The following is a 23,840-nucleotide window of genomic DNA, read 5'->3' as shown; positions in this document are numbered from 1 at the left end:
TATGTAGTAAAGTTCTCACACAACACGATAAAGTATACTAAAACGAAATCACTAACGAATATACGTTAATAAACGAAATCGTATAGAACGAATGAATACCGCGGGTGTATGATACCGATGATGCCGTGAAGTGGCCGAAAGAGCACGCCGCTACGTAGATGCATCATAGGAGAGATGCTGACCAATAGGAGAGAAGGATCTCATGGCGGTGACTAGCATCAGCAACCAATGGGAGAGTGGGAGGATGGTGGCGAGTCTACTCAGTTGGCGGCGCGCGAGTTTTAAAATTGTTATTGGTGGTCCGGGCGAATCTAAGACTTTACAGCAACACCCTTCCATATCTTGAACAATTTTCGTATGTAGACCCGCAAAAATCTTCGTATTTGCTTACGTATCTCGAGTTTTTCGTAAGTTGAGCCTTCCGTATCTCGAGTTTTTCGTAAGTTGAGCCTTTCGTATCTCGAGGTACCACTGTATATATATATATATATATATATTTATTGGTGGATGCTGCTTTTGATAGCTCTCTCTCCCTCTTTCTCTCTCTCTTCATTGTTATATGTATGTATAACAAGATGACAGTTAATCTCTTTATCATATTTTTAAAAGATAGCGATGGACCAAAAGCAGCCAAAGGCAATTGGTAACACATTCTCTCTCTCTCTCTCTCTCTCTCTCCACTATTTAAGGTCATCAAATCAGAGTCGTTAATTACAAAAATATGCATTTATTTAAAAGCAAAGTATTAACTGAATAACTCAGATTCTTAACAGAAGCCCAAATAACTCGGATAACCCTCGGTAATTAATCAAACACCAACATTAGTTTAGCCATAACACTATGCACAGTCAACACAGTCAGTACACCATAGTAATTAAGTCAGTTCCCATTTCTCCAGAACAATTCCACTCTTCTCCAGAACAATTCCCCTTTACCAGAATCGCCCATTCAGCACAGTTGCACTAACACTATATAAAAACACATTGCAGAAGCCATCCTGGCTCTGCCACCTCTCTGATGATCTATTCCCCATGATAAGCCTACATTCTCATAATATGTAGGGGGAAAAACGCTCACATACGTACGAACTCACACTCAATGTTCACGCCCATAAGCTGCTTGAGTCCAGTTTCAAAGTCACCTCTATGACCCGCCCGTGCATAGCGACAGGACGAGGCACTGATTTGCTAAGACAGCAATCTTGATCACACCACCTCATAAGGACATGTCAGCATTCCCAAGGCTTGTCACTCCACATTCTAAGAAACGTCATAGCATATCACATTATATATTATAACTGTATTTAAAATATATTATTAATCATAGCAAATTCCCCTTTTATGTACATATATATATATATATATATATATATATATATATATATATATATATATATATATATATATATATATTATATATATATTATTATATATATATATATATATATACATATATATATATATATATATATAAATATATATATATATTATATATATATATATATATAAGAATCCCACGCTCGAAGCAATACTACAGCTCTCTCTCTCTTTCTCTCTCTCATAATTAACATTGAAATAACCACTTTAGAGCAAGAAACAAAATACAACATACCGTTCATAATTCATTCTATAGATTTTTTTAATCCATATACTACTAAACAATTTTCATGTATGCGCGAACCCTCCCCCCCCAAAAAAAAAATAAAATAAATAAATATATATATATATATTATATATATATATTGTATCTATGCAGGTGCATTTTACAGCTCCGTTTGTTGTCGACGGAATTTTTAAATAACTGAAATCATTAACGGTGCTGCGGTGTACGTTGGTGACGATGAGGCGGCAAAGCCTGTGTATGTGTGTGTGTTTTGTAGTATGTATGCAAATTTACATACACTCTCTGTCATGCAGAAAGTATGTAGCTTTTGATTATTGATGTTATTTCTTCACCAAGTACTTACCTTCCTTCAATTAATTTTTTTTGTTTTGGTAAAACGTAGGAAAAATGGTTCCATTTTAGCATTGCCATGTTGACGCCTGGCCAAAAAGTCTAAGTTACAGAACCAGATAACAGACATAAGGGCTCTCTGGAATGCGAGAAACTTGGCTGTTGGAAGCACTTGTTATATATTACAGTAGTATTTTAATTTTGTCAAAGTCTACCTTAACTTAAACATTTATAGTTTTCGCAGATACACAAAATAACTAAAGTGTACTTATTTTGCCAGAAATCTCGAACCCTTTCGTTGTAAACAAGATTATTTCTTTACCTGGGGAGTAAAACTAAAATGTCAATTGGTAGAGTGGTTACGTTGCCCGAAGGTTTTCAGTGTTTATTATTCTTTTCTTTAATTGAAAACTACCGTAGGAAATTTATTGCTGATCAGTTTTACCTAATTTATTCGACGATGTTTTTTTTCTAGCAAATAATCAATTACTTTTCCGTATCATATGTCCTGTTTAACATAAAAAAATGTTTACCTAGCATTGCATTCCAATGCTCGCAGAGGAAATATATATATACTGCAGTTATTCAGAGGGTTGACTTTTACCATCAGGCGTACATAACGAACCTTCTTTGCTACGATAGTATTTATTTTTAGTATAAATATCAATAGGAAAAAACAGCTTTCATCTAATACATATCCGGCGCTGATTTTTGCAACAAAGCAGCATTACCATAAATTGTTTTTCTAAAAAAAGATTTACCAGTATCCCCTTTTAATGAAGCGTATGTGCTGTAAATTACTACATTCATCGCCATAATTGTGCATTCGACTCTCGTGTTGCCTTGTATGAATACTCGTAAACTAATGCCTTTTATTATCACAATATTTAATCCCCAGTTTAGTAAAGTACATAATCATATGAACTTCTTTATTTTTTCTGTTTTTTTTTTTTTTAAGATCAGTGTTAAAACACTTGTCTGATGTGATTGTTATATTTGAAATCAGTTAGCAAATAATCTACTTATTTTGCGAAATATTTTTTAGTACATGGCGTACCGTCTTTCAATGACTTCGTTTCATTAAGCAATAATTTCTCGAGACTCTAAGCATCTTGACTAACTCCTAATAATGCGTATTGGTAATACCCAATCGTTGTTACCCTTTCCACCTTAAGGTCCAGTTATTGAATGTGTCACATTTACTTCAGAATTTATGAAAGCTATTTTCATGAACTTTAAGTGAATATGGTACTCAATGTTACATCCGTAACATTTAAACTAAGCCTCAAAGTAGTACAACTAAAACCAAAACAGTTTCATTTCTCTGTTATTATAACTTATCTTTGCTTCTTTCGCCACCCTATATTATGATTTTTAGGGTATAGTTCATCATACCCTATATTAAGATTTTTAGGGTATAGTTCAGCATAATGTGTCAGTCCCATGGCGTAATGATTTTATGTCTCAAATTTCATAGTCACTGGAATTAAGACTTAGATAATAAATTTCACCAACTATATTTTCGTCATAAAGGTAATAGTAACAAGATATAGGGAACGACCTACCTTGAAACATTCTATCAAATAGAGGATAACTGCTTGATGGCAGCTGGATGTTTCATGATATTAAAACTTCATTATACCTAAAAGTATAACAGACATAGAAAGATACACACGAAAGATAATGACAAATCAAATAGACTTACTTCATTGCATGAGCTTTAAAAGTTGCCCTCACTTTCTAGATGTTTGTTCAGATGAAGAAATACCTGTTTCAGGCCTCGGAAGATCTTATGGTATCACATCATCGTCAGACACAAACTGAGACGCTATCCTGAAATATTGAAATTAAAAGTACTATAAAAAAATTACTCAGGAATCAAATCTTTGCTGAAGACTGCCAGTGGAACGTATAATTACTGATAATTGCATAACATATTTTCAAAATACCAAGCTTTAGTTCTATTTTTGCCAGCAGTCAAGAAAAACATAAAAGTTTTTAGTTTAGTTATATGCAAAATATAATATAATCCGTCAGTGATGAAAAATAAACCTTGAATGGAATTAGAAAGAATTTTTTCAACTAAAAACGAACTAATTATTAAATTAATGTTTACATGATTTTTTATTATAAAATCATAAGTGTAATATGACAAATTGATATTCTAAGCGAAAAATAACTTAAATAATAAGAGATAAGCCAAAAATAATATAGAATGTTAAGTTCTAAAGTAATGATCAAATTAATTTCAGACAAAAATACAAGACAAGATGATGACAGTTGGAAGCTCTGATGCAAGGATACCACACAGTGAAATCTTAACTCATGGGCAATGAGAGAGAGAGAGAGAGAGAGAGAGAGAGAGAGAGTTATGAAATGGTTTGACAGCGTGACGACGAAAAATGTGGATCAAATGGGGAATGGTTGTTATGTGGGTCTTTTAAAAATTACAATAAAGTAACTTTCAGAAACTATAAGCTTAAGTGGTTAACAATGAGAACAATACATTAAAGAAAATCACTTACCAAGATAAGACACAAAAGGGAAAACAGTAAACGGCAGAAAATCTGAGATTTAGAATACTACTAGTGAAGGATGGTGTGAAGGAGTAAATTAAATAATAGCAGCATAACAACAAAAAAATCCGTAGAAAACAGAATGAATGTACAGGAGCGGAGAGGAGGAGAGGGAGGCCGAGGGGGATGGCAAGTGTTAATATTTTTCCTGACACAGGTAAAAGTGTAAACCAATATACCACCAGATGAACAAAGTTTGCTAAAGAGATTCCAAAGTTAGAGAAGGGAAAAACTTAATTTGGTTCCCCATCAAAGTTTGCTTCGGAAAAAGAAACTTTTTTTTCTTCTTCTTTTATTTCCGGCGTTTTTTTATTATTTTTTCTTGCCCTTTCAAAATGGAGGTGGAGGAATTTGTCGAAACCTAACTTCACACTAAATACTGCTGCAGGAAATTAGTTCTTGGCAAGATTTACTGAAAATGTTTTTTTTAAGCCAGAGTAGAAAATATTTCTTGGACGCACAATAATCGACTTGGGATAGTATTGTACTAAAATGCAAGCAAATGTAATCAATTTTGTTTTTCGTCCATTAAACTATATCATCAGTTAAATGGTGCTTGTTTGACTAAAATAATATTACATTCCTCGTAAAATAACCTAGTTTGTGGTATCTCTCGTCCGAATCTTCGCTTTAATCCTCTCACACCGTTGAATTGGGGAACAGTTTCTCAGAGGATGGAAGTCGCGCGATTGAAGCTCCAGAAGTTCAAGCGAAGATGCAATGCATTACTACCCTCATACTACTCTCCTTTTGCATTTTAATACAATTTTGTTTATTCATTCATTTTTCTTACTTCTTCCTAATGGACACCGTATTCTTTGGAAGCTTGAATTTCAAGTCAATTGGCCTTGTGAGGGCTTCTTCCATATGAATAGGTTTCATCTTCTGAATAATAATAATTAATAATAATAATAATAATAATAATAAGATAATAATAATAATAATAATAATAATAATAATAATAATAATAATAATAATCATTTAAAGAGAAGAAAAGACTTGCAGCCGATAAACTCACAAAACACACACACACACACACACACACACACACACACACACACATATATATATATATATATATAATATATTATATATATATATATATATATATATATATATATATATATATATTATATATATATATATATATGTTACGCATAATGTGGATAATTGCCTAATGTGAACATTAGGCAGAAAAATTGCCTAATCTCCATATTAGGCAATTTGTTTTGCACAATGTTGACAATAGGCAAATTACTTGCCTATTGTCAACATTAGGCATGATTTTCAAATTAGGCGAGGGTATTTTGCCTAATGTGAATTGAATGACGAACCACTATAACTGGAGTGTTGTTCGAATGTTGTTCGAAACTTTGGGTCTGTCACTTAAACCATTATCCATTGGTCAGTGTGCTACGCTGAGGGTCCCGGATGTCGATCGTGGTCCAACAGATCCTAAAAATCTGTTAGTGGTCGTCCTCAAGGGAACAAGATGGTTTTACACTGTAGGTTTTCGGGAGGGAATTCTTGGACCAAAATTAAACAACAGCTGATCTAAGTGCAATCAAACAGCCCCTGATAAAGTCTGAAGAGGTTCCTGATATCTGCCTATCGATTAGAACAGCAACAGCACGAGCCAATGGTGGGCAAGGATATATAAAGTGTCAATGTACTACTCAATGTACAACTGGACGATGCAGCTGCCTAAGAAAAAAATTTAAATGCAACTCGCGCTGTCACCCGGGCAGATCATGCACAAATTTCTTACTGGACTCAACTGAACCCTGAGATCTATTGACTTATTTCTCTTTAACTGATATTGCATTAATTATGTTTGTGTTTATTCAAATAAATTGGAATTCTTTAAACTGTCTCTACATTAACCATGTTGCATTCTCTTTTAACCTCCCGTGGGTTGTCTGTTGGATTAATTTCCATTTCTACACTAAACCATAATATATGTTTAGATTAGGCAGTTGTATTTACATCGGGCAAAATTGAGCTGCATGATTTGAACAACAGGCATGTTTGGCCTAATGTTAACAAATTGTAAACTTTATGCAAACTGCTTGCTTAATATACACATTAGGCAGTTTTCTGCATTAGGCAATTATCCACATTATACGTAACATATATATCGCTCACGGACATTTCTTCGAAAACAGATCTTCGAACACGTTTTCGAAAACAAAAACTTCGTAGAAGAATATCTTCGACTGGCCAATTACTTCGAATCGCCAATTGAGACTAATTTGCAAAAGAAGCAAGTTTCTCTCTCTCTCATTACAAAGTCAGTTTTTGTAGAGCATAATAATAAAATAATAATAATAATAATAATAATAATAATAATAATAATAATAATAATAATATGTACTTCAAAGTGTAAGCATACTTCTTGAATATGGCCGAATTTGTCAAGAGCTCGAAAGGAAAGCCAATGCTCCTTTTAAATGGATTTTTATTTGTAAAAATATGAATGAAGTGAGAGAAGAGGCGAAAGATAGCAGAGAAGCACCCCACGTCATAATAAGTCCAGCATCTCAAGTTTCTCAAGCCGTAGCTACGGCTTTACCTTCAACAAATAGCATCGAGAGAACATTACGCCGTGTTTGACAAAAAGACGATATTGGATTGGTTGTGCCTATGCATATAAAGGATTTGGTTTTTACAGAAAATCAAACTTAAACCAATGATGGTGACCAATTCTTAATGTTTGATTCTGGTTCATTTGATAACAATGTTCATCTTTTCCACATATCGGAACTTGCAATTCCTCTCTACCTGCCTTAACTAGTATGCCGACGGGACATTCAAAACGGTACCCAGTACTATATATGAACAATTGTATATCATTCATGACATTAGAAATGGGCTTACAATTTCACTCATATATGCACTGTTATCGAAAAAAAAAACAACCAACCTATGTGCAATTTCAGAGACAAATAAAAGTTCGTCCCTTATTTATAGAAAGACAACAAAATCGCCCCACCTACTATTCCAGTGTGTCGGGCGATTTTGATGTATTTTTACAAAAATTAAACTCCTTTGTCCCAGGCATAAAATTTAAAGTAGAACGGGAAAACAATACCGAGATCCCATTTTTAGATCTTAATCATCAGAACTAATAACTACAAATTCACTGTCTTCAGGAAAGCGACATTCTCACTTTCATATATACATTTTTACAGCTATCATGACATTTCAGTTAAACTCGGCATAGCAAGTAACCTATTTGTTAAGAGCCCTGAGAATTTGCTCCCTAGATTTTCTCAACAAAGAACTTGAAACAATCAGAAATCAACTTATCTTGTTAAAATACCCAAAGCACATAACAGAAAAAGCCATACATAAAGCAATGAGCCTTTTTATAAACCCACAGAAAACAAAGAAAAGGAAAAATACACAAACAAAATCATAATCCCCCATGTGGACAATTTACGAAAGATCACACAAACCTTGGGCCACTCCAACCTTTCATCTTCACTTATCCAAATACACTGGGGAAATCAATAATTAACATCAGGCAGAAACCAATTTGTAAAGACGCAGGCGTTTATGAGATCCAATGTAGAGATTGTGATAAGTCATACTTGGATATACAGGAAAATTTCCCTCTGAGAGATTAACTGAACATAAAATCTCAGTTAGATATGGACAAAATAGTTCGGCAATTTTCCATCATATAAACGACACTAACCATACCATGGGAAATCATACTGAATTTTATACAAGAGCAGCAGTCGATACAAATGTCAGATGTTGGAATCGTCACAATAAAACAAGATAATAGAATCAACCTGTCCTATGGAGCCTGGGACTCTGACCATATAGACAATATCTTCCTTAAGGTAACGATGAACCAGATTAAGACAATTAGCAGAAACAACGTCGGCTTACCGGTGACCCCAGGCATCACCTAAGGGCATATCTCCCACTATATATTTCGCCAATGTAACTTCTTCAGTCATTCACTCATATTGTTACAGGTGGAAGTCAGTCCACCAAAATATAGGCCTTAGCTTTAAACCAGAGTGTTTTAAAGGGCCTTTTATACTTGAAACGTATCCTATTTTAAAAGAATTTATTTACATATATATCATATATTTATATACATATAACAAACGAACGGCAATCAATTATTTCTCTTTATTATGTTTAAAAGCATAAGCCGTCCACATTATTCGTAAATATATTCTTTTCTTTTTGGAAAAATGATATTGTTATGATACAATAAAGTTTCTTACATACTTACCTGGCAGATATATACATAGCTCGGACGACGGAGTCTTAGCTATGTATATATCTGACAGGTAAGTTGATTGTATGAAAATATTATTTACTTAATAATTCTAAGGAATTATGTTTTGTGCTATTTTTCAATGTGCTTTCCATATTTGAAAAGACTTTAATAAATGCCTCATTCACAAAACAGATTTTTCTTATTTCTTTTAATAGAATTTCTAATTATCCGTCTTTTCTCTTTTTAAATCCCTTGTGTCATTCATACATTTGTGCTCCTTTTTTCCCATGACACTTTTTTTTAAACATAATTGCAAGGCACTTTCATGTCTTTTATAATGTATAGATGACAAGTTACCGAGATAATTTTCTCAAGATGTTATTCATTTTGTTACTCTTCTTAAAAACACTTGATATTTATGGGCGTACTTCATACTACAGATCAATGACATACCACCTTGATCCAGTGAGAATTCGATCATGTCATCTTCTTGGGAAAATTAATAAACCTGCAATATCCAGCTTTTTCTTCAACGCTCCATCAAAAAATATCTTTTATTACCTTTTTCTGGCGAATTGTCATTATTTATTAGGTCATAAAAGATCACGGTCTTAATATTGCATGACAACCTTTAGAAAAAGTGTAGTAAATGAAGATAATATTCATCCTAATTTAAGGGATATTTTTCATTTTAAACGGAATGAAATTGGTTTGTTTGGATAAAGCCTTTTGGAAATTTAAATATATTTAGATGGAAAAGCATTCACCAAAGGGCAGAGACGTTTATTAGATTCGGCAAAGATGAACAAACAATCCTCAAGCGAATTATGATTAATATTTGATATTGGGGACATGTTAGCTGTACCCAGCATAAGCAACCACTCAGGTAATGTCATTATGCTAATGACCCATTTGTAATTAAACTTAATCAATGTAATGAACGCTAATAATACCAGTTAATACGTGCTAGTTTCCCCATTCTACATGGCGGCTCAACCCGCCAGACTTTGATATAGTAAATGTTTGCATTCATATTTTCTGCTTTACGTTCTGGTAGTAAGATTAATATCCAGAGATGTTTTTATAATAATAATAATAATAATAATAATAATAATAATAATAATAATAATAATAATAATAATAATAATAATAATATGTGGCGCCGTGGAGGAGTTGGTTAGGTCTTCAATAGACTTAAGTCAAGTTAAGCAACATTGGGGCTGGTCAGTCGTTGGATGGGTGACCGCTCTCCTCGGCGTTGATTCCTTGGGAAAGGATCTTTACCATAATTTCCTCAGTCTACTCAGCTGTAAATGAGTACCTATCCCTGATGGGGTAGGGTCCAGCTATGGGTTAAATAGCCAAAACTCCAGCAATGATGGAAAGAAATGAAGGAATAAACGACAACGACGTAAATGGAACCTCTGGCAACAGAGGAGCTTCGTCCGCAACCAGGTATTCAACCCAATTGAAGGGGAAGACGGTCAGGTACTTGGAGGTCGTCATCCAGCAACTGATCACCACAACGAAAGTAATCAACAGCCTGAGATTGGAGCTACAGAGGCAAAAGGAAGAAATGGACAAGAGAAGAAAATAAGGAATATGGAGATGCTACATCAGAAGCAACCCGACGGAGAGAGGATATAGAAGAAGATTGATCAACATCTGGAATGAGAGGAATAACACCCCCCAAACAGAGCAGAGGCTGGCAGATCAAGTAAGGAACATAAAGAAAAGAACTGGCTCTCCCCAACAGAAAGAGAAGAACTGGAAAGGGAAATGTCACACGACAACGAATTACACGAAGACGAACTGAGAGACGATGCACAGAATTGACGACAGGGAGGATGAAGTATCAAACAACGACACACGAAGAAACACCGACGAAGTAACAGAGAGGACGGAATGGTAGAAAAGATAGACAATGGATGGAGCCAGATACAGAGAGAACAAAGATACCCCACCTGAAAGCCTACAACACCAAGAAATTAAGGGAGAAAACAAGTGAGGTCAATGAATAATGGCCTAATACACACCACCAGTATCACAGAAACAAATAACTTGACATATGCAGGAGCAAGATTAGTAGCAGAACTGATGGGATTCGAACACCAACACCACCGTCACAACCAACCCAACAGAAACCAAAACAGACAACCTCCTTGGAAAAGGCGCCTGGAAAAGCAAATCATGGTGATGAGATCTGACTTGAGTAAACTGAAAGAGATGGCAGAAAAAAGGCTAAGAAGCAAGAAAACAAAGGAGGAAACTCAACGAGAAAAACAAAGTACAAGAGAGGGGACTAAACAACACAATAGAAGATGTAAAACAGAGGCTTAAGTCCAAAGCACACAAGATCCAACGGTACATGAACAGGAATAAGGGATACCAACAGAACAAACTATTCGGAACCAACCAGAAAAGACTATACAGCCAACTAAGAGGGGAAGACAACCCCCAAGAAATTCCTGAAGCCGAACCAAGTAAGAGACTCTGGGAAAACATATGGAGCAATCCGGTATCACACAACAAACATGCAACATGGCTCCAGGAAGTCAAGGAAGAAGAAACAGGGAGAATAAAACAAAGATTCACAGAGATCACGACAGACACAGTCAGACACCAACTAAAGAAAATGCCAAACTGGAAAACCCCAGGTCCCGATGAAGTCCATGGATACTGGCTCAAAAACTTCAAGGCCCTACACCCACGAATAGCAGAACAACTCCAGCATTGTATCTCAAATCACCAAGCACCCAAATGGATGACCACAGGAAGAACATCCTTAGTACAAAAAGACAAGAGTAAGGGAAATATAGCCAGTAACTACAGGCCTATCACCTGCCTACCAATAATGTGGAAGTTACTAACAGGTATCATCAGTGAAAGCTATACAACTACCTAGAGGAGACAAACACCATCCCTACCACAGGAAAGGCTGCAGAAGGAAGAGTAGGGGCACAAAAGACCAGCTCCTGATAGACAAAATGGTAATGAAGAACAGTAGGAGAAGGAAAACCAACCTAAGCATGGCATGGATAGACTATAAGAAAGCCTTCGACATGATACCACACACATGGCTAATAGAATGCCTGAAAATATATGGGGCAGAGGAAAATACCATCAGCTTCCTCAAAAATACAATGCGCAACTGGAATACAATACTTACAAGCTCTGGAATAAAACTAGCAGAGGTTAATATCAGGAGAGGATCTTCCAGGGCGACTCACTGTCCCCACTACTCTTCGTAGTAGCCATGACAAAAGTACTACAGAAGAAATGGATGCCGGGTACCAACTCAAGAAAAGAGGCAACAAAATCAACCATCTGATGTTCATGGACGACATCAAGCTGTATGGTAAGAGCATCAAGGAAATAGATACCCTAATCCAGACTGTAAGGATTGTATCTGGGGACATCAGAATGGAGTTTGGAATAGAAAAATGCGCCTTAGTCAACATACAAAAAGGCAAAGTAACGAGAACTGAAGGGATAAAGCTACCAGATGGGGAGCAACATCAAACACCTAGATGAGACAGGATACAAATACCTGTGGGAATAATGGAAGGAGGAGATATAAAACACCAAGAGATGAAGGACACGATCAGGAAAGAATATATGCAGAGACTCAAGGCGATACTCAAGTCAAAACTCAATGGAGGAAATATGATAAAAGCCATAAACACATGGGCAGTGCCAGTAATCAGATACAGCGCAGGAATAGTGGAATGGACGAAGGCAGAACTCCGCAGCATAGATCAGAAAACCAGAAACAAATGACAATACACAAAGCACTACACCCAAGAGCAAATACGGACAGACTATACATAACACGAAAGGAAGGAGGGAGAGGACTACTAAGTATAGAGGACTGCGTCAACATTGAAAACAGAGCACTGGGGCAATAATCTGAAAACCAGTGAAGACGAGTGGCTAAAGAGTGCATGGGAAGAAGGACTAATAAAAGTAGACGAAGACCCAGAAATATACAGAGACAGGAGAAAGACAGAGAGAACAGAGGACTGGCACAACAAACCAATGCACGGACAATACATGAGACAGACTAAAGAACTAGCCAGCGATGACAATTGGCAATGGCTACAGGGGAGAGCTAAAGAAGGAAACTGAAGGAATTGATAACAGCGGCACAAGATCAGGCCCTAAGAACCAGATATGTTCAAAAGTACGATAAGACGGAATAACATCTCTCCCATATGTAGGAAGTGCCAATACTGAAAAACTGAAACCATAAACCACATAGCAAGCGAATGCCCGGCACTTGCACAGAACCAGTACAAAAAAGAGGCATGATTCAGTGGCAAAAGCCCTCCACTGGAGCCTGTGCAAGAAACATCAGCTACCTTGTAGTAATAAGTGGTACGAGCACCAACCTGAGGGAGTGATAGAAACGATCAGGCAAAGATTCCTCCTGGGACTATGGTATCAGAACGGATAGGGTGATACGTGCAAATAGACCAGACGTGACGTTGATTGACAAAATCAAGAAGAAAGTATCACTCATGAATGTCGCAATACCATGGGACACCAGAGTTGAAGAGAAAGAGAGGGAAAAAATGGATAAGTATCAAGATCTGAAAATAGAAATAAGAAGGATATGGGATATGCCAGTGGAAAATAACGTACCCATAATCATAGGAGCACTAGGCACGATCCCAAAAGATCCCTGAAAAGGAATCTAGAAAAACTAGAGGCTGAAGTAGCTCCAGGTCTCATGCAGAAGTGTGTGATCTAGAAACGGCACACATAGTAAGAAAAGTGATGGACTCCTAAGGAGGCAGGATTGCACCCGGACCCCACACTATAAATAAAAACCACCACCAGTCGAATTAATAACAATAATAATAATAATAATAATAAAATAATAATTAATAATAATAATACTTCATGTTTTTAATACGAGTAACAGCATAACCACCACACAATTTTCATTTAAATATATATATGAATTAATTTTCCTCCAATTTTGGCTTTGTAATATGAATTATGAAAGCGTTTATTTGGTAAGTTTTTACACTGCTAAATTACTGTTAGCTTTTCAAATTAATTTTCGTATTAGACTTTATTTTTTTTAAATGGGAAATTTAGTTATAATTAAATACTGGTATCCGTGTACATTTACGAAATATAAAAGTAAAACATGACAAGAATATTCTCTGTATAGAAGCTGGAAAAATGTGGTGACTAATAAACGTGAAAACAACCGACGACACGTTTGCTATTGATGCTAAACGAAAAGGAGTTTTAACAAGTGCAGTTAACCTGTTGGTGAAAGGACAAGTATCTCCATGACCAATAAAAATACCTGTACTTTCACGAAAAGAAACGACGGATTGAGCGATATACCTTTTGTTAAACATAGAATGTGAGAGTTAAGAGTTGTTACCCCAGTGTAGCTAATGACTCTATAATGTCTACTATATTTATAACTACAAATCCATCCTAAAAATACGCAAGGCATTAAGTTTCAATTACATTGTTGTCCTACCAAATCCAACCCTTTTTTAAGGCTTGTAATATTAACTGGAAACATCTACAGTTTTCTAGCAACATATTCTGAGGATGGATATCTTCCATACATTTGTAAATAACCTAATGATAATTGTTAAGAGATTGATGTCAGCAGAACTACAGGATTTAGCAAATGAATCAGGACCGATTGCATAGACCTTCATTGCCAGTATTTCAGATGGCAGGTCTAACAACTAAGGTTTCCGATGACGGTATCCTGTGTTTTGCATAATGAGAGTCTCTATTCTGTTTGATTAACATGAATCCAACAAGTGAAACAATGAAAATGTTAGGAACAAATATAATAAGACCAGAATCATACCTAATCATGCAAGGGCTATCATGCTCTAAGACCTCCAAGTTTTTTCATTACATACCTTGAACTGCTATATCTAATCAGTTGCCTAATAGCATTCCAGTTTGTCGAATCCTACGGTAGACGTTGCTTATGACCTGCTTCAGGCTAAGCAGAAAGGTGAGAGAATATACAACCGGTTCTAAGCGGAACAAATATGAGCAACATTCATATTATATCCTGATAAGCTGTCATAACAGTTTCTAGAATTTTAATTCCATGAAAGTAAAGACAAACGCAGGAAACTGAATATGCAAGATACCCTGAGATATCACTAGAACAACAACACGGGGCTCATGATTATCATCATGACAGTAAGCTAACAAGGTACCCCGTGACAGGTTAGAGACTAGGGCTTCCCCATTTGGTTCTCAAAGATGGCTCTCCCATATAGAATCTCTTTAGTACAACCATCAAAATCATGAAAATATGTTGAATAAAAGGTTAAATAAATAAATGCTCAGGTTAAATTCATAATGTAGTAAATATATAAACTCATCTTGTGTTTATATACTGGAAAATTCATAATGTTTTATAGGGTTCGTGACTACGTGTCTGTCTATATACAATGGTGAATCTTTGGCACCAGATCGTATGAATTTCTTATTTTTTGAGGTACTGATGGACTGGAAGAAGTTTTTTCAGACCATTTTGAAGTCGTTTGGTCACGTAGGGGACAGAAGGTGAACACACGGCTGATGCTGTGGGGGATGTTATAAAAGTACTTCATTATTGATTAAAGAATGAAAAAATGAACATGGAATTGACTTGCCTTGTTTCTTCCCCACCCACCCCCCCCCCCCCCCCCCCCCCCAACCCCCTTCCCCCCCCCAATTTTTGCCTTTTTTAGCCTAAGCCACCCCATGTTCGGGGAAAACACACTTGGATAAGGTGATGCGTGTGTATGTATGTATTTATGCATGTATATGTGAATGAATGAATGTACGCAAGTACAAGATAGTATTCTTATATATACACCATAAGAATAAAAATAATCATATATAAGCATAAAAATAATCATACATATGAAGCGTAATATTATGGTGATGGTTAAAGTGTATCAATAGGAGAAGTGTACATTTTAATATTCGGTTTTATTGAATTTACGTGGTTTATTTCTTATTTTATTAAAGTTGTAATTATAATTGTATATTTGTTACAGGATTATTTTCAAGTATTTTTCCATCAAGTAAAATACTTTAATTTACCTAAGACTACGGCAAGGTATTCTGGCAATTCTTCCACAAAGAAAACTTCTGCGCTAAAATAAATTTACATTCGAGGTATAAAATTTTCTTTCCCCTAAAGCCGCAATATTTAGAAACGTAAGAGAAAAAGCTTAAATGTCACCGCTGAACAAACTTGTATAAATAAGAGAATCTGAAATTTTATTCCTTCAACTTTTGAATTTATTTCGTAACTTTGGTCATATTTCGAAACAAAAGTCAGCAGGTGCTCTGTTTATTAAGAATTCTTTTTCTTTAACTGAAGTATTGAAGAATTTTCCTACTCTTCTAGACTTTATGGTAAAAGTAGAGGTTTTGGGAAGGGTCTGAAATATTTCGATCAAATATTATTGCCTCCGTATCTTTGCATGTTTGAAGTCCGGTAATATTTGCCACGTCCAGTTTTAGTTTTTGGTAGGCATGCACAGACAAACGCATGCATACATACACACACACACAAATATATATATATATATATATATCTATATATATATATATATATATATATATATATATATAAAGTATTTTATCGTATGCCATGTAAACAAAAAAACTAGAAATGCGGTAGTATAATTGCCAGACATTAACCAACTAATTATGGCATAGAATTTATTGATATTTTTAAGTTCTGATTGGAAAATTAGAAGTAAGAGAAGACGATCTTTCAAGCATCAGAACTAACTAGACCATAAAAAACTCTTCTTTATTAAGGTATTGCTGTTCTGTAATCATAACCCTTTTTATCGACTTCCTTTCTTGATTAAAATTCTTCAGTGTACCTTCCAAGTTATATAAAGTATTGTTATGGGTGTTACATCTAACAACATTCTCATGCCTTTTCTTTCACACACAAGAACAATTCATCTGGATGGAAAACAGCTGGTGTCTTTGTCGTCGGAGTGCTTTCTGACACTACTGTACGGCAGCAGCTCAATCATGATCATTTCAGTTCCTAGCTTTCTATTCTCCACCTTTGCAATTAGTCTGAGCACGATTCTTCCCTCTCTCCTCTCATGAATACAACACTATTCGTTGCCTTGTGAAATTATCTTTGAACACTTCAAACGTATTTATAGGCTCCTTCTAGTTCTGCATAATTACTCCTACCTATATTCTCATTCTTTGCTACTCTTACTTCTTTTCTCCAGTTCACTCGTCTCTGAAAGTCACATTCTGAACCAGCCCCTCCACTGAAAACTAAGTTTCATTTAATCAGTAGCAAAGTAAAATTTCAAATGCTCTCTTTTTAAACACTATCATTTTGCCAACCTGTCAATTCAGTAAGGTTATTATTTGAGTAAAACGTTCCACCCTGTTTTCCCTTTCCTTTATATAAACGCATACATGCAAGCTTTTCAGAAATATGTGGCATATGAGCTCACGTAATCATTTGTAAGCAAATCCAAGACTACGAACTCATTAGTTTAGAATCTAGCAGAATATATGGGGACTCTGATGTGAGCAACGGTGATTGCGGTCTGATGCAGAACACGAACAGTGACCGAGTGGCTATTTTTGTACGATTCCCACATGATCGTATATAAATTACAAGCCAGCAGATATCAACTGGCAAACAGGACTTGAATTGCAACGAGCCATCTCTTGAAGAAACATGTATTTCTAGAACTGATTTGAAATGAAGTGGTTTCTACATTGTTGGCTTCACCTTTGCTACCTTACTTACGTATCTTCGCCTGAAAGCTGCCCTTTAAAGGGGGCTACCAAACGTATATGTTAGAGCCTGTGTTGGAATCTTGCTTGACGCCATACACGACCAGTATTTGCGTCACCTACAGGATCGTTGTAAATTCATGCGTGGAGTTTCTCCATTAATATTCCCTGTCCAGACACATATCATCGACTGTGAAAGAGCGGAATACTATCCCTTATTCATGGCGAAGGCCCTTGGAGGCCAAAGCCTTTGAAGGCGTCCCCCGAAGGGACCATCAGTAGCAGGCTTGATCGGGTCGAATCTTTTTGATCCTCCGGAAATTGATTCCTGCAAGATCTTACCCGAGTGTCTCATTGAAATGCTAGAAAGATATTCACCCTTTAGCTCAAGGTGTTTTGAAGTTCCGTTCTTTGCGTGAAGACACAAGAATTCAGTAATAGAATTTCCCAAAATAGCCTTACTCCTGTTGAAATTTACCCCACTTTAAAACAAATAAAATCTAATTTTTAAAAAGTTCATCAGCTGCGATGATAAGTAAACTAGAACGTTTTCCTTTCAGAAAATGTTTATTTTAACTAAGAATACAAAACGGCAGAAGAGCTAATGGCATTATATTTTAATAGACGTTTCTCTGTTTTCTTTATTAATATATGTTAATTTCATCAGTGTTGAAGCTGAAAAGATGTTAAATACTTTCACAGCATTCAAATTTTCATCTTTATCAGCTGCATACTCCCTATTAATCAGAGCCCGATGTAACGGAAATCGTATTGTAATTGTATAATCCAAGCCCAATAATGAAGGAAAGGGATAAGAACCAGGTTTAACATGAAAAAAAACCTGTTGTAAAATGAAAGCAGATAAGTTCAAAGCATGCCAGTGAAGAGAACGAATCAAAAAAGGAATAGGAAACCTCTTTTAAGAACATGAATTCTGTTCCATACGTGATTGTTTGTTGAATATTTATATCATATTCACTCAGAAAGGATAATTTGAATGAAATCCTGAGACGAGAAGCTGGAGAAAACTCGCTGGTATGCAAGGCAGTTGGCCTTCCCAGTTAAGGCCTTAGATACAGTGCTACATAGGTTCCAGATTCTTTTATGACTTGTGTGGCCTGGTTGGCAGCGAACTCGTCTATCAATTGAAAGACCCGGGTTTATCCTGATGTGAGTCAGGAATTTATTTCTGTTCCACACGTGATTGCCTGTCGATTATTTCTATCATATTCACTCAGTAAGGATAATTCGAATGAAATGCTGTCACAATTGGGTCACTGCTGAATTGGGAAGTTGGGGAAAACTAGCTAGTATGTAATGCAATTAGCTTCCCCAGTTAAGGCCTTAGGTACTGTGGTACTATGTTCCAGCTTCTTTTACGACTTGTGTGACCTGGTTGGCAGTGAATTCGTCTTTCAATTGAAAGAATTGGGTTTGATTCTGACGTGTGTTAAATTTATTTGTTCTACACGTGATTATGTGCTGATTATTTTTATCATTTTCACTCAGTAAGGATCATTCAAATGAAATGCTGTCAATTTGGGTCACTGATGAGTAAGGAAACTGGGGAAAACTTGCTGGTATGCGAGGCAGTTAGCCTGCCCAGGTAAAGCCATAGGTACAGTGGTACTTAGGTTCCAGCTTCTTTTATGACTTGTGTGGCCTGGTTGGCAGCGGTCTCGTCTTTCAAGTGAAAGACTTGGGTTTGATCATGATATGAGTCAGAAATTTATATATAGTATATATATTGCTATGAGCGTCCATTTGGACTATTTCATTTCTTCAGTCAAACTTGAAAATGTAAAGGAATAATTTAGGGAGTAAAGTTAGGGAAATTTTGAATAGAAGGAAAAGCGAAAGAACTAGGGTAGCATATTTCATGTCAGGATCCAGTACAATTGACCCCTTTTCTTGTTTCGGCTGTTTGGAAAGCTATGAGAATAATTTTATCCCTTCACAACAAGGCGAAGATGAAAACACCTTAATGTTACTTCAATGACATGCTAGACATGATTTATGAACTGTCATACCCCCTCAGGTTTAGCTACTGGACACGATGCCAAATCTCAAAAAGGGTCACCTGCACATCAGGGACCAGAGCCCCCTTTTCCACTGTAGTCCTTTGTATTACAGTCCCAGACCTATTTTGACAGAAGCCATTAGCAGCTAGTTGCCCGGCAAGTAGAGAAAATTCACACGTCTCCTGTGAAGTCTGAATGACCCGTCCTTCTCCTTCTATCTGACCCATTTTGCCCTCAAAATTGTTGTCAGAGCCTTCCATGTCCACGACTCTGCCTCCTCACAATTGCATGACCGATATCTGACCCGATTCCTCTCGACCCAAGATAGCCGTATTGTACTGCCTTCCACCCTTCCTCTGCTAGCTTTCAATGACCCTTTTCAGGTAGCAGCGAAGAGTAGCGGCTAAGATGAAAGAGAATCAGCCCAGCCTGAACCAGATACTACCAGACTCTCCATGACTGGGTATAAATAAGGCCTAACTTGGCCTACCAATTTTCATGCCGCTCTAGACTTTTAACGCAGTAGTACATCCTGCACTCCACTCTAACTACCAATTGCAGTACTCCTGTCCAGAAGCGGTATCACGGCCAACGACTCAGCCCACTGCTATCTCCAGGCTAGCCTCCTATACCCCAGCACTACCTGCAGACTGGACTCTACCTCGACATCTGCCCTAACAGCCTATCTATGCCCTCATCCAGCCTATCTTTGCCCTCATCTTCAAAGTACCCGTAGGACTCAACATACAAGAAGCGTCATCTGCCGATTCCTTGGTGAAGTCCTGCAAGTGACCTGCGTTCTTCCTCCGACGCCCTGGCTCGGACTACACTTGTCTCGTCCACACACTAAGGTAAGGTAATTGAAACTGGATGTTGTTCAGTCGGCCCTTCACCTCCTGTTCCTTGCACTCAGTCCCTGTTTCAACTGTTTTCTCATATTCCCATTCGCAGTATTACTGTTTCTGTCAGAGACCCATGTGAGTTTAATTGACTATGTGCATTTTCTGTGAAATAAGTGAATTAGTGTACTCTACTTTGATTCTAGCAATTCTCATTGCAGTAACGTAGTCAATTATCTTGTATAAGTCTCACTTCACTTGTAGCATTTTATGTTAGATTACCATCACTGGTGGTCATATATCAACTCTAACTTCTTTGTAGATTCGTGGAGACTGCCCCGTTGTGTGTACCTGTAAATCACTAGTGCCATTCAACCTGTTCTGCCAGTACCAATCTTGGGTCATTTCCCTGGGATTCCAGCAGAGCTCATGCTTCCATACAGTTTGTTTGTTTTTTTGTATGGTATTTTTACGTTACATGGAACCAGTGGTTATTCAGCAATGGGACCAACGGCTTTATGTGACTTCCGAACCATGTTGAGGGTGAACTTCTTACAGTGCTCCAATCCTTAGTGTTAATTAATGTTGCTAGTTTAAGTTCTTGATCTGTATCTCATGCACCTGCAAGATCCCTAGGTCAAGAGATCCAACTTGCAATATGTTGGCACCTTTGTTTTGCTATTGTGAGTATTAATATTAACGTTACATGTGTCACGCAGCCAGACAATGCTCCTGTAATTTATATCTTCTGATTACCTTATAGAAATTATATAATTTTAGTGGACAAATTATGTTTACATTCAATCCTTTTGAAAAGTAATTTTAGTGTTTCTATTTAGGCTTATTCTTACTTTTCTGCTCATAGCTTGCATGTCCCCTCGTCGGGATAGGCGTGTTCACACAAGGTTTATTTTAAGACAAGTCAAAATTTTGGATTTCTCATGTTTTAACTTCTTAATACCCGGCACACAGACTATGACAGTGGCAACCCTGCTTAAGGATCTTAGAACTCTGGTGCAAGTATAAGTCTTATTTACAATTGTAAAGCAACACTGAATCATTCAGTTAACTAGCAGATTAGTTTTGACTAGGTAAAATTGAAAATACATTCTATTTTAAGGCACTTGTTGGAATCTGATAACTACAAACAGACAACGGTATGTAAGATTAACTTTATGTTACATTTTTGTTATCAAGTGTTATTCTAAAAGTGTTATAACTTATTCAAGTGTGACAGCGAATGTTCAAATTGACCACGCAGCTGAAGAGCACGTAGCCTTGAGATCAGTTTTCATTTACTGCTAACATTGAAACTTTGTTTAGTGCTATTATCATGTTATTTACGAGCCAATATGTCTCACCTTTGCTAATGAGTGCAAAACTAGTCATATAGTATAGTGAGAATATTCATTCAATGGGAAGGTGCATATTTCCCTGTTAAGATCATGATAACTATTGCCCCTAGAGTAGCCAATTCACATGTGTTAAACACTGCATATTTAATACTGTCACAATCAACTTGTTAAGAATTAATGTAGTACATGATTCTCATTTTAACATAGTAAATACCTGTGAATTTATGTTGACAAAAGTAGAGTAATTTCACAGTGTATAAGAACTTGAGCCCAGTTGTTAAGGGCCCATTCATTCCCTTCTTTGCCTAACTTGTTTCCTAGTTGTTACAGATCTGTGACCTAGACTGTTCAATTCAAATACCCAGTGTAAAGATATTTGCTCTATCTTTTAACTCTAGCTTGCAGCCCAACAATTAGCGAGGACACTCCTATTTGTCATGTTTTCGGAATTCAGAAAATTACTTCTGAATTAGCAAAGCTAACAGTTCTATTTCATTTTATTTGTGCTTATATTCATTCAACATATACATACGCTTGCTTTACTGCCACCTCAAACACTAACCCATTTACCTATCAGCCAAGACTGTAGATTCCCATTTGGAATCTAAGACACATTCAGTATGTAACCATTCCTTAGCAAACCCCTTATGGAGTTGTGAGAGACTTCATTGTCTACTTTTGAGTGTTTGGAAAGCACTACTCAATTCCATGTCGGAACCAATCCATACGTACACTTCTGTGTCAAACACTTGCGTTGCTATGCACTTTCACAGTGCCTCCAGGAAGCATCATCCCACACTTCTACAGTGCTTCCTGGAAGCCTTAGCACTTGCTGCCTGGTGAGAGTGCCAGTGCCTACCTCCACACTACAGTGCCACAAGGAAGCATCATCTTGCTACCTGCTTGCGTGTCAACGCTGCTGACACACCTAAAGCCTTGTCGCTTGTTTAATGGTGAGTGTGCCAGTACCTGCCCCACACTTTACTTTATTTTGTGCTTATATTCATTCAACATATACATACGCTTGCTTTACTGCCACCTCAAACACTAACATATTTACCTATCAGCCAAGACTGTAGATTCCCATTTGGAATCTAAGACACACTCAGTATGTAACCATTCCTTAGCAAACCCCTTACGGAGTTGTGAGAGACTTCATCGTCTGCTTTTGAGTGTTTGTAAAGCACTGCTCATTCCCATGTCGGAACCCATCCACATGTACACTTCTGTGTCAAACACTTATGTTGCTATGCACTTTCACAGTGCCTCCAGGAAGCATCATCTTGCTACCACAACCCCCCACTTCTACAGTGCTTCCTGGAAGCCTTAGTACTTGTTGCCTGGTGAGTGTGTTAGTGCCTACCTCCACACTTTACAGTGCCACAAGGAAGCATCATCTTGCTACCTGCCTGCGTGTCAACGCTGCTGACACACCTAAAGCCTTGTCGCTTGTTTAATGGTGAGTGTGCCAGTACCTGACCCACACTTTACAGTGCCACAAGGAAGCATCATACTGCTACCTGCCTTGCGAATCTCACCACTACTGACTCACCTACATGCCTGTATTGCCTCCACACTATTGAGAGTGCCACCTATCCAGGCACTTTTCGAAGTGCCATCTGAACATTTGATTGTCTGAGGACACTGTTCGTTCCATTGGAACCGCCTGTTTATGCACTTGAGAGTGCCTTCGTGTTCTGGGACACACCGCCTGTTTACGTACTTGAGAGTGCCATCATGTTCTTGCAAGACCTCCTACCCTGCGAGTTTCACCACCTCAGAACTGTTGAGTGCCAGGTAATGCCTATACAGTCTACATACTCCGAGAGTACCGCACCTTTCAGTGCCACCCTGCCTGTCCGGTCGACAGCAGAGATCAAAGCTTCAACTCACCTATGAGTGCAACCATCACTGGTACTCCAACTTACCTCCGAGTGCCACCTATGCTGACACTCACCCAGTACCTGCACTCCGTTGAGTGCCACTTAAGCTTTGTCATTCAAAAAGTGACAGAAGGTCTCAAGTTTGAAGTATCACACGAACCGTGCAAGTAGTCTGCTGGAGAGCAGACA

The 23,840-nt window shown here is 37.1% G+C and overlaps 1 protein-coding gene across 5 annotated transcripts in view; it reads right to left on the bottom strand.

The window, feature by feature from the left end:
- Positions 1-23,840, bottom strand: part of LOC135220981 (uncharacterized) — a 452,378-nt gene that overhangs the window by 375,838 nt on the left and 52,700 nt on the right. For all 5 annotated transcript variants that reach the window (XR_010315842.1, XR_010315843.1, XR_010315844.1 and 2 more), the window contains one exon: positions 3,659-3,786. Coding sequence is in view for 2 of the 5 variants with exons in the window: in XM_064258675.1 (XP_064114745.1) it covers positions 3,659-3,663 (5 nt within the window). In the remaining 3 variants the exon portion in view is untranslated. The remainder of the gene's footprint in view (positions 1-3,658; positions 3,787-23,840) is intronic.

Source organism: Macrobrachium nipponense, chromosome 2 (assembly GCF_015104395.2).
Source record: "Macrobrachium nipponense isolate FS-2020 chromosome 2, ASM1510439v2, whole genome shotgun sequence".
Classification (NCBI taxonomy): domain Eukaryota; kingdom Metazoa; phylum Arthropoda; class Malacostraca; order Decapoda; family Palaemonidae; genus Macrobrachium; species Macrobrachium nipponense.
The sequence above is the reverse complement of the archived record's forward strand: the minus strand, read 5'-3'. Positions and strand labels throughout refer to the sequence as shown.